Source organism: Chrysochloris asiatica, unplaced genomic scaffold, assembly GCF_000296735.1.
Source record: "Chrysochloris asiatica unplaced genomic scaffold, ChrAsi1.0 scaffold00009, whole genome shotgun sequence".
Lineage (NCBI taxonomy): Eukaryota > Metazoa > Chordata > Mammalia > Afrosoricida > Chrysochloridae > Chrysochloris > Chrysochloris asiatica.
In genome coordinates this window covers 2,228,142-2,240,941 of record NW_006408527.1, presented here as the reverse complement: position 1 = coordinate 2,240,941, position 12,800 = coordinate 2,228,142, and the positions used below count along the sequence as shown (strand labels likewise).

The 12,800-nt window shown below is 37.3% G+C and overlaps 1 protein-coding gene across 3 annotated transcripts in view; it reads left to right on the top strand.

The window, feature by feature from the left end:
• KCNK2 (potassium channel, subfamily K, member 2) overlaps positions 1-12,800 on the top strand; it is a 373,030-nt gene that overhangs the window by 197,185 nt on the left and 163,045 nt on the right. For all 3 annotated transcript variants that reach the window (XM_006834004.1, XM_006834006.1, XM_006834005.1), the window contains exon 3: positions 5,693-5,810. In XM_006834004.1, coding sequence (XP_006834067.1) covers positions 5,693-5,810 — 118 coding nt within the window. The remainder of the gene's footprint in view (positions 1-5,692; positions 5,811-12,800) is intronic.

The following is a 12,800-nucleotide window of genomic DNA, read 5'->3' as shown; positions in this document are numbered from 1 at the left end:
GGGCCTAAGGCTAGGAGGCTGGACAGAGGGCTGGCCTAGGCCGAAGAAGTGGGGGATGGGCTTGGTGCTTGCAGGCAGATGGGGACTGTTTTTGATGACGTCTAAAATGCCTCTCTTTGTCTTCCTGTGCCTTGAGCCCCCCAATTTGTCCTATATACACGCTGGTAATGCCTAATGTGGCGATGAGGACCCCCCTGGGATGGATGATGTTGGTTCCTGTGGTCCCGCTACCTCTCTGAGAGCGTCTGCCCTTTGAATGGGTCTGCTCAAGCCCTGCTAAGTTCTGCAGTGGGCGGGGCTGCGTCCGGGTAGGAGCCTGGAGCAGGCGGGTGGAAGTTTAAAATGCTTGTAACTCCTCAATAGTTTGATCCTTCAAAAAAAACAAGTTCATAAAGTTGCAGCCTAATGTTTTATGTTTGCCCAAAAGTTGTCTGTCTACTAGGCGGGGCCCCAGTTTGTGATACCGCCCCCTACTTTCTCCCGAGCCCGTGTATCTGTGCTGCCCGGTCAGGGAAGCGCCACCCGAGTCAGTAGATTGCTTTTAATCAATAAAAATTATATAACTTAACGGGATTGAGTCTAAAGATGTGTCTTATCTTTACCCTTCTATGTCACTCACGTTTTTACTCTGCTGCTATCTCCCTATAGTCTAGCACCATAGGTACTTGGTAAATGACTTTTGAATAAATGGATGTCTTGAAGAAATGTTTGCAGAAATTTAAAAGTATACATTGGATGCAGTTATAATCTGTCTGAATCTCTCTTGTGATTTTAATTGGACCTGTTAATTTTTCCTGTGGGTTATAGAGCTAGAGATTTCTGGGTTTGTGCCTAAATTTGTGTGTATATGGTTAAATGTGTTGTCTCCATATTAATTAACTGTGAAGTTGATCCTCCTAGTGTAACTTATTATAAGGGTTTTTCAGATTTATGTAGCATTGATTTTTTTTTTTTTTTAGCTACATAGCCTATGAATTCACTAGAATGACTGAGAATCAATAACTGTATATTTGTTTTACTTATTACATCACTTGCATGTTAATTGCTACTAAAAAAATTTCCAAATATGTTTTTACACTTTTAGTTTCTTAAAATTGTTTTATCTTTCCATTTGCTGGTTCTCATATTTTATTTGATTAAATGTTTTTTTTCTGCTTTTTTTTTTTTTTCTGGCAAGCATTCAATGTACTTAATGATAAAATGCTGAAATGATTGAGAATTTTTTGTGACAAAAATAAAGATATTGGCTGCCATTAGTTATATTTAACATTGCTTTAAGAATATGGGAATACGATCCAATGTAATGTGAGATAAAAAGTAATAAAGCATAGTTATTGGGAGATGTGGCAATAAAACATCACCATTTTGTTATAACTTTGCTTACCTTGATTTCTCAGGTGAAAAACAACATAAAACAAAACAATATAAATTGTAATAGCTCAGTATACAGAAATGTTTCTCAAAATGTGGTTTTTGAGACCACATTTCCTAGAGATTTGATTAGGTCAAAGCCATCTTATTAACAATTTTTATTATTGAGTGCCATTGAGTTGATTCTGACTCTAATTGTCTAATGAGTATGCACTGGAGTTTTCCAGAGGCTACATGGTAGGGTATTGCACCAGATTGAATGTACAAGTATATATAAGAATCTAAATGTTTTCTATTAAGCCAGATAGTAAAGAGATTTATAGACATATAAAAAAAAAACCTCTCTTCTCACTAAATATTTGTTTTGTAAAATGTAATTATTTTTTCATGAAAGTAGCTGATTTGTGTTAAAATACAATGTGTTTATATTTAGTTTTACATGATTTAATCAGTGATTACAATTATCATAAATTCTTAAAAATATAGTAAATATCACTAGTTACAATCTACATAAACAGAAGTTCTTTGAGGTCTTCAATAATTTTTAAGGGCATACAGATTTTGAAATCAAAAGTTTAAGAGTAGCTGATACAGCTAATAGAATATACATTTGTTTATATCACAATAATGTTGTTGTTGTTAGGTGTCATTGAGTCAGTACTGACTCATAGTGACCTTATACATAATAGCATGAAACACTGCCCAGCCCTGTGCCAACCTCACAATCACTGTTACACTTGAGCCCACTGCTGCTGCCCCTGTGCCAATCCATCTCATTGGAGGTCTTCCTCTTTATTGCTAACCCTCCACTGTACAAACCATGATGCCCTTCTCCAAGGAATGGTCCCCCCTGATAATGTGTCTGAAGTATGAGAGATGAGTCTGGCCATTCTGGCTTCTAAGGAGTATTCTGGCTGTACTTCTTCCAACACAGATTTGTGTTTTCTTTTGCCAGTCCATGCTATTTTTAATATGCTTCTCCAACAGTATAATGTATCAAATGTATCAATTCTGCTATAGTCTTCTTTATTTATTGTCCAATTTTCACATGCATGTGAGGTTATTGAAATGCCATGGCTTGGATCAGGTGAACTTTAGTCCTCAAACTGACATCCTTGCTCTTGAACACTTTAAAGAGGTCTTGTGCGGTAGCTCTGCTTAACACAGTACAGCATTTGATTACTTGACTGCTGCTCCCATGAGTATTGATGGCTGATCTGAGAAAAATTAAGTCTTTGACAAAGACTGCAATCATAATCAGATATAATTTTAAATGGGAGAAATACATTATTTGAGATAACCTTATAGACCTATATGAACTATATATATGGTACTTTGGATTATTAAAGAGGACTCAACAAATGGAGATTCATACCATATTCCTTCATGGAAAGTGTGACTATTAGAATGGTGTTCATTTTTTTGAATTAATTTATAGAGTTTACATATTTTCCACCAATGGAAATATATTAAATCCATTGAAATGAAACTTTCTGTAAAACCTAATTAAGTGGCAGCTTGGAGTCCTAGTGTGGTGCTGTATGATAAGCACTGGACTGCTAACTACAAATTTGGTAGTTGAAATCCGTGCACCTCTCTTTAGAAACATTATACAGGGTCACTATGAGTCAAAACCAACTTGACAGCAATTAACAGCAGCAACAATGGCAAAGAACAAAATGTTAAAGATGTATAATGAGCAGATAACTGCCTTACTTGGTAGTTTAGTTTATGTTAAGAGTCAGATACATAGATTTATTTATCTCAAAATTAGTTTCAGTATGTACTGTGCATATGTGTGTATATGAGGATTCATGTGTATTTAATAGACGGCAGGTGCTCACCCTCATTAACAATAAGGGATATAAAAATGTAAACAATGTATGTCAGTAAACCGGAAATGCTTAAAGTATTATAGGTAATATTATTGCTAAGTGTTTGTCAGTTATTGGGAGTGGAGCAATTATAAATTGATAATCACTCTCTTGGATAGCTATTTGCTACTTTACAGTGAGTGATTTAAAATATGTATCATTTTTAATGGGGTGATTTTATTTTTAGCAGTCTCTCCAGATGAAATAATCAGAAATGGGAAACAAACAAACAGTACTTCATAGTAAGACCCATTTATAATGACATAGGAGTCCTGGTTGTGGTGCTGTGGGTTAATGTGCCAGATTGCAAAGCAGTTTTAACTGCAAGGTTAGCAGTTCAAGCTCACCAGCTGCTCCATGGAAACCCTATACAGGGTTGCTATGGGTTGGAATCAGCTCGACAGCATTTAACAACAGCAACTTAAATATAAGGCAATACTTAAATAAATACTGTGATGACAAGGAAAAAGTACACATATTATGTAACAATAGAGTCTACAACATTGCATGAATTTCATTGATATGTAAAAAATACAACAAAATTCCAGGAGTAGATACCTTACTGCCATAACTAAGTATCTCTGTATTTTAGATTTATAGAAATTCTCTGGTAGCGTAGTGGTTACGAATCAGGCTGCAAGCCTCAAGGTCAGCAGTTCAAAACTACCAGCGGTTCTGTGGGAGAAAGATGAGGCGGTCTGCTCCCATAAAGATTTACAGCCTCGGAAACCCTGTGTAGGGTCGCTGTGAGTCGGAATCGACTCCATGTCACATAACAACAACATCAATTATGCTGCATTTGTTATCTGATGCAGTTGTAAAAGAAATTCCACAAGTGGATGGCTTTAACAAACAAATTGATTTTTTCACAATTAAGAGGCTGGACATCAGAATTTTGGGCATTGACTTTAGTGGAGGGCCTTTTTTCTCTCTTGGTTCTGGGGAAAGGTCCTTGTCTTTTCAGCTTGTATTCTTGTCCTTGTGGTGATCTTCATGTGGTATGGCGTGTGCCTTCCTCCATCTTTGCTTCTTTGCTTCCTTGCTTAAGCTACTCCTTTTCTAGCACAACAGAGATGGACGGAAACCACACCTTTCACTAGCACTGTCTCATTAACATAAGAAAGAAGAATCATTGTCCAATGGGAATATAGTCACAGGTATCTAGGATTACAATATATATTTTAGAAGACACAATTGAGTTGTCATAATAAAGCCTGTCTGTATTTTCCTGTTTTTACAATGTAAATAAATAATGTAAATAAAAATCTATGCAATTCAATGAGCTTTACACACAGATACTGAAGATTTAATTTATAGGTCAAAACAAACATAATAGTTTTGAAATGAGATTTTTATGTGATTTTCAACTCAGGATTGTCTGTCTTTCCACTTGACAGAAACTTCCTTGGGTAGTGCCTCCACTTTCAGAGTGTAGTTATTCACCACTTGCCAAGGAAGCACTTTACCTCTTGAGCTTTAATTTCCTTATCTATCAAATGAAGTTACTTCCAATAACAAAACTTGAATGTCATAAAAGATTTTGAAAATTCTGTTAAGAATATCTTTCCCTACAGTCTGTATCTCTCTTCTTTTGTACACATATCCTCCCCCTGTAACATATTATTTTTGTGTGTTTTGTGTTTCCCAACCTCCCTCTACCCAGCCAAAGTCTGATGATCTAATCCCCTTGGTAAAAGTGTATATTCCTCAAAGAAAATATTATAATGTTATCTTTCTGTCTATTTCCCAGACCATCTACGGCAGCCTCCAGATCCTGGTGGTTCCTAGATGCATATTATTAACTGATTGTCCTCTAGAGGTCTTATGATATCCTCAGCATCATAGAATATATTAAGAACTACAGTAGAGAACCTAATAATCTAAATGGACTGACTTAACCTTGATACTGAATTATTTTTTATCACCCTAGTCCATTAAAGTAGACTTTATTGATATGTGATCTTTACAGTTAGAGAAAACTCTAGTTTGGATGCATTTGTTTAAAACTTGAAATGATTAATACTTCCAAAATAGTTGTGTTTTTTTTTTTTTTTTTTTTTAGTGAAGTTACTGTTTTTATGTGAGTAAATGTAGTTTGTTATGTGAGATTTAACTTCGTGGTGCTAACTAGAGAGTAATTGTATATTTACTTGTTAATTCAAATAGATCAGTCAATATGTTAGCAGATGATGATATGAATGCATATTAGTACAGTACTGTAAGCTTTATGTGGATCCATTCATTGATATAAAATATAATTTTCTTGTAATTAGTTTACTCAATTCTTTGGTATCAAATTGGAATCTGTATTGTATCCTTAAAATGAAAAAGCTAAACTTTGGAACCAATTCTCTCTGCCTTGTCAGTGGTTTCTGGGGTGGAATAAATGCTGTTTAATGTTTCCGTGTGATTCATGCATACTGATAAATTTCTTTTTAAACTTGCAGCAAATAGTGGCAGCAATAAATGCAGGGATTATACCTTTAGGAAACACCTCCAATCAAATCAGTCACTGGGATTTGGGAAGTTCCTTCTTCTTTGCTGGCACAGTTATTACAACCATAGGTAGGAGACAACTTATTTTGTTTTTATTTTGGTAAAATTTGTGAGCTAAAATTCATTGATTTGATTTTTTTTTTTTTAACAGTTGATCAAAACGGTCTACTTAAGCTAGAAAACTAGATTTTAGTAAGTTGATTTTGAAGTGGGCTTTTTAAAGGTTTGAACAAAGGAATGATGGAAATGAATTTCTTATTGTTACAGAATACTTAATCAAATTTAAACTGTATATGAAACTCTGGAACAGTGTGATTGAGTTACTTGATTAATGACAGGAACGTCAATTAAAATGCTTTTGGGGGGATTTAAATTTTGTTGCGTCTTTGTAAGGATAACCAAGAAAGGGCTTGAGTACAATTTTAATATTCCTTTCATGACATTTTTATTTGATCTCACCTTTTGCAATTTGTAAATAATAACTATACATTTCAGCAGACTGTGCCTAGTTTTATATGCTTGTCTACCATGATTATTTCAGGACTTCCCTTTTTTGAACACTTTATTTTTCTAGTACAAATACATAAAAATATTAACACTGGAATGTGAGGATGAAAAGAAGGAATAAAAACTTAGCCCTTTTTGTCTTGTCTTTTAATCATATCATTTGCTATAAAATTAAAGAGGATCACTAGTGGGACACATGGCATCTTGGACAATGGTTAAGCTCTTGGTTGCTTACCAAAGTAAAGTGTTGGCGACTTGAACGTATCAGACGCTTAGTGGGAAAGAGATGTGACAGTCTGCTTCTGTAAAGATTGCAGTCTTGGAAACCCTATTGGGCAGTTCTACACTGTTTGATAGGGTCACTGTGAATTGGAGTTAGTTCAGTAACACACAACAACACTAACAGCAATGGAACATAGTCTCTTCTTTATACTTAACTCAGCATCTTCTAGGCAGCAGAATGGGTATGAGTAGATGTCCTCTGTTCTATCAGTTAGTCATTCAGTGCTCACAAACGCGCCAGAGGATATAAATTTATGCCCGTAGTTGAAGGCCACTTGCTGTGCTGTGTGGATTGGGAAGACACATATAACTGTACTAAGGAGGCCTGCTGGTGCATGGTAGTGCAGACTGCTAGTACTTGGCTGCTAAGTAAAAGGTTGGAAGTTCAAACCCACCCAGCAAATCTGAGGGAGAAAGAGCTGGCAATCTGCTACTATATAGATTGTTGTTATGTGCCGTGGAGTCGGTTCCGACTCATAGCGACCTTGTACAAGGTTTCCGAGGCTGTAAATCTTTATGGGAGCAGAAAACCTCCTCTTTCTCCCATAGAACAGCCGGTAGGTTTGAACTGCTGACCCTGAGATTAACAGCCTGATTCGTAACCACTACGCTAGAATACGCTATGGGGCAGTTATACTTTGTAATATGTGGTCACTATGAGTCAAAGTTGACTTTACAGCATCTGGCATCATCACCACCAACAACACAGATGCCCAGTTCCATGAAAGGCAGTGAGTTTAAAGCAATCCTTTTAAGAAAGGGAAGGGAATCAGCTCATCACTGTTAAGAAGGTATTTCAGGTGTCAGAAAGATTTGTGCAAAAGGGTCTTCTTCTCCAGATAAGCTCGGCATGAGATTTGCTTTCATGGGGTTAATTTCTGGTTATGGGACTAATAAACACTAATAAATTACGGTTGTAAAGTTTAACATTTTATTCTTTAATCTTTAACCTTATAAAATGTATAGTTTCACATCAGTACTGTATATCAAAGTCCTGAATAAGAGAGATGGACCATTTACAGAAGGAATAGCAATTGAAATTCTTCTTGTGGAAGGAATTTGTCGTGTCCTATCATTATATGATTTTGCTGTAGTGCTTCTTTGCACTGGGTCACTTGCCATTGAAATACCTTGGTTTGTTGATTTTGTCTCAGTTAAGAGGTCAAGGAACTATGTTTACTCTTATATTTCCATCAGTGAGGTCAAAAATTGTGTGGCTGTGAAAATTTGGAAGAATGGCAACCTTGATTTCTAACCATAATGACAGGTTAACTTTGGGGCTTAGACATCTTGGCCATTTCTACTATGGAAATAACTATTTATTATGTAAACTACTTAGAGTCTGGAACGGAAAAAAAAGCTCACAGACTGAGTGAAAATGGCTTGTTTCTGTCCAATGAAAACTCAAAAGTAAAAGTTATAACTCATCATGACCACCACTAAATTATTTTGCAAGAGACTCAGTCATTATACAGACTTACCATTGCATCGTATGTTTATAAACAGTCTCATTTTTTTTTTTTGAATCCCCCAATTCAGTAAGTTTTGCAGACATATACAGGAAAAAAAACTAAACCATTATTACCAGCTTTGCCCCAAATTATAGCCATTAAGCACAGTAGCTGATAATTTAGGTTGCTTAGGTAGCTGCCTGAAAGCTCAAATCTCTTACTGTTACATCTCTGACTTTAACCTAAGGTGGATTAAGCCATTCTGGGTCACCCACATACTTTTTACTCTGTGGTCTTTGACTCCTATTCCAAAGCCTTGTCCTTACTCTGGACTAGATCATGGCTTGGGACAGAGTAGAATATTTAGTCTCTTTCATAAATGTTTATCTGACATCTAAATCATTGTTCTATAAATCACAGAGTATAGTTATTAATATTACTACTAATAATAATTGTGGGAGCTTTGAAGTGGTTCTTAGCAATCAGAAATTGAAAGTTCCAGCACTAGCTGCAGTACATTAGTCATTTAAAAATAGAACTTGAGAGAGTTTTGGAAAAATAATTGCAGTGGCTTTTATAGGGTGTCTGGTACAGGCAGTGCTTCACGGAGCTGGACTGGTTGCATTTGTTCACAGTTTTTCTATTCAGTTTTATAGATTCGTCTATGAAGCCAAAATGACCTTTACATTCATTGGAAATAGTCCCAAGGTAAATGTGGTTAGACAAAATATCCATAATATTAAAATGTAAGGCCTAATGTCAGAGAATCTTTTCATGGACCTACCTACCCTGTCTTCCCCAGATCATATTCTGCATACCCTTCCCAAATTCCATTCTCCATTTGCACAAACTGAAACCCATCCTTGACCATTGCCTTTCTCTAGAATACCTACCTTGTAGTCCATCAGCCAAGGAACTCTGGTAGTGTAGTTCGGTTTCAAACTTCAAGGTCAGCAATTTGAATCTACCAGCTGCTCCATCAGAGACAGATGAGGCTTTCTGCCCCTGTAAAGATCTACAGCCTTGAAAATCTTATACAAGTTAGCTGTGACTCAGAACCGACTCAGCAGCACACAACCATCACCACTAATCTATCAGCCAATCCTGCTGGCTCTGCCTTTAAAATCTATCCAGAATTTAACTACTGTGCACTGTTCAAACTGCCAGCATTCTGATTCAAGCCAGCATCATTTGATGTCAGGAATATTTTATAGGTCTTCTACTCAGAACTCTGAGCAGAAATCAGCCAGAGCAAAGTCCATCTCTTGCCTCTCCTAGAAAGATGCACATTTAATTAGGTTTGAGGTTTTGCTATTTTCTCAGTGTCTGGCACATGGTGGTGGTGGTGTGTCGTGGAGTCGGTTCTACTCACAGCGACCCTGTATAGTGTTTCAGAGGCTGTAAATCTTTATGGGAACAGAAAGCCTCATCTTTCTTCTGTGGAATCACTGGTAGTTTCAAACTGCTGACCTTCTCGCTAGCAACTCAACTCATAACCACTATGCTATTGGTGCTTAATACAAATATATAATTAAAAATAAATAAACATTCTAAATGGCATGAACTATGGTTTATTAGAAATTAATAAAAACAAACAAACAAAAACCAATGCCATCGAGTCAAGTCTGACCCTAGATTGATACCTGTGATAAAAGGATGAGACAAAAGTTATGCATACTCTGACTGTAGGAATTATTTTAATCAACTTTTAGAAAAGAAAAATACATCATTTTTTAAAATATAATCTCCTTGCTTTTCAAAATACGGTGTCCATCTTTCAACAAGCTTTTGTATTCCTTTATTAAAAAAGGTTTTCGGCTAAGCTGTGAGCCACAAATGCACTGTTGTCTTCACTTCCTTGTCACAGGTGAATCTTCATCCTTGAAGGGCTGCTTTCAGGGGACCAAACAGTTGAAAGTTTGATGGAGTAATATTAGGACTACAGGGAGCGTGCTTTAAGACCTCAAAGTGAAGTTTTTGCAGTGTCAATAGTGTGGGCAGAGGTGTGGGTACATGCATTGTCATAGAAGATCACAGTGCCCTTGGATAGCAGTCCTCTGAAGTTTAGGCTTCAGTTCTTCAGTGAGCATTTCACTGTAATGAGCCCTGTTGATTGTTGAACCTTTTTCCCGATAGTATTCCAATAGTGGCCCTTGAGAATCCCAGAAAACTGTAAGTATCAATTTTCCAGCTGACGGTTGACTTTTGAGCTTTTTCTTGGTTAGGGATTGAAGATGTTGCCATTCCATACTCAGTCATTTGCTCTCAAGTTCGTAGTGATGAATCCATGTTTTGTCCCCAGTAGTGATGTTTTAAAAGAAACTTTTACCCTCCTTCATAGGTCCAAATTTTGTTTTCAGATATACAAATTCTTCTTTTTATGCTCTCTCGTGAGTTGTTTTGATACCTATCTTGCACGAACTCTTTGAAACCCAAGTCTGTCGTGGATTATTTCATAGACAGAGCCATGACTGATTTGCAAGTGATTTGCCACATAAACTACTGTCACTTATCTATTCAACAGAATCATTTCACATGCACGCTCAATGTTGTCATCAGCCATGGACATGGATGAGTGTTTTAATATAATGGGAGTGCAGATGATATTTGACTCACCCTCATACTAAATTCTTAGCTCTTTCAGCAGGTTGAATTACTAAATCTTTTTGTTTGCTCACTAATTTATTCACCAAATAATAAAACACTATAGATATACCTGACTCCTCGTGTGGTGCGTTAGGATAAGTACTGGATTGCAAACAACAAGGTGAGTGGTTCAAATCCATCAGCTGCTCCTTGGAAACCCTATAATACAGGGTCACTATGAGCTGGAATCAACTTGACAGCATGTGAAAACAACAACATAAATCTGCTGGGCCCTGGTGTGGCTTTATTGGATAAGCTCTGGACTGCTAACCTCAAGGTCCACAGTTCAAACCCACCAGCTGCTCTAAGAAACCCTACACAGGGTGGCTATGAGTAAGAACTAACTCAACAGCACCTAGTGACAACAATAACAACAATATATCTGGTATTGTAATGACAAGAGTTATATACCTTGACCCTAAGTTGCTCACAGACCCGTCAGGGAAACTAATGGACAAGCAGCCATTTGTAACACAGTGTGCCACACACTATGAGGTAAGAATATTAAAAGGGAAATAATAGGAGGGACACTTAACATAGACACCGAAGTAGGTGGGTGGGTGAGGAAGGGGCAAGGAATACCTTCTTAGCAGGTGCTGCCCCAGTTGGTATTGGAAAGAGAGTTAGGAATTTAGCGGGTGAATGAAGGTAGAAAAGGAGTGTCCCAGGCATTAAAAGATGAGGCTTTCTGCTCCCGTAAAGATTTACAGCCTCGGAAACCCTGTAAAGGGTCGCTATGGGTCAGAACCGACTCGAAGGCACTTAACAACAACAACAGGCATTAACAGTACATGTGTGGAAAGCAAGGGATAAGAGACAGAATGGCCTGTTGAGAAACTTTGAGCTGTCTACACAGCTGTTTGTGTTTAAGGGCATTCAGCCTCATGACCTTGTAAATCTAGTCAAACTAAGTGATTCCTGTTGGACCAATGCTACTTCTGACAACTGCTAGGGAGATAAAGCAAGTAAGTACACACACCCTGTTTGCAATCAAATTTAGGAGACAGGATTTACACAAGTGAAATTAACTGAAGACTGGCAGAAGGAAGTCTCATGCTCTAGGGAACTATGAAGGGAGGAACGGCTCAATTGGAGAAGCTGAAATTTGAAATATACATTAAAAAAAGAAAATACTGGTTTAGGTTGATGGTCAGTAGCGGAGGAGTGATAAAAAGCCTTTCAGTGTGTATGTGGCATGGCTTAGGCAGAATACAGAGATAAATGAGCTTGATTTATTTGGGAACTAGAAAAGTATTTGATTAGACCAGAGGAATTATTTAAGTGAGTAGTTAGAAATATTACTGACTGATTTAAATGCGAAGAGTATACTTTAGTGTAATTTTACTTTTAAGGATTTTATCGGTACCATATTGAGTCCTGGTGTGGCGCTGTGGGGTAATGCGCCAGACTGCAAAGTTGTTTGAACTACAAGTTTGGTGGTTCAAACTCACCAGCTGCTCCTCAGAAACCCTATACAGAGTCGCTAATGGGTCAGAACCGACTCGATGGCACTTAATGACGATGACATAATGAGCCCTAAGGAGCTCTGGTAGTATAGTGGTTACGATTCGGGCTACTAATCTTATGTTCAGCAGTTCGAAACTATAGTAGTTCCATGGGAGAAAATGAGGCTTTCTGTTCCCGTAAAGATTGGCAGCCTATGAAACCCTATACAGGGTTGCTGTGAGTCGGAACAGACTCCACGGCACATAACAACCAACCACCATAATGAGTCCTATGGGTTAATGCGCTGGACTGCAAAGTCGCCTTGAGCCACAAGGTCGACAGTTAAAGCTCACCAACCGCTCTTTGGAAACCCTATATAGGGTTGCGGTGAGTCGAAACTGACTCAACAGCACATTGCAACAACTTAATGAGATAGAACATGGATTTTTGGACAGTAAAGTGACAGGTTACAGTGATATTAGGAGATGGATCTGCCAGTGAGGGAATCAGTGGAGATGGGCAGTTGTAAGATCAATTAGGAGACTATTGCAGTAATTTACAGTGTAGTGTGCAAAAAGAATGAGAGTATTGACTAGGATAATTGGAGTTACCATTGGAACATGAATATAAGAATACATGTTGTAATAGTTAGATACAAGAATCCAAAAATATTGGTGATGAATGAGCTTCCTGATGGTACAAGTAGTTTATAATTGGTTGGTAACCC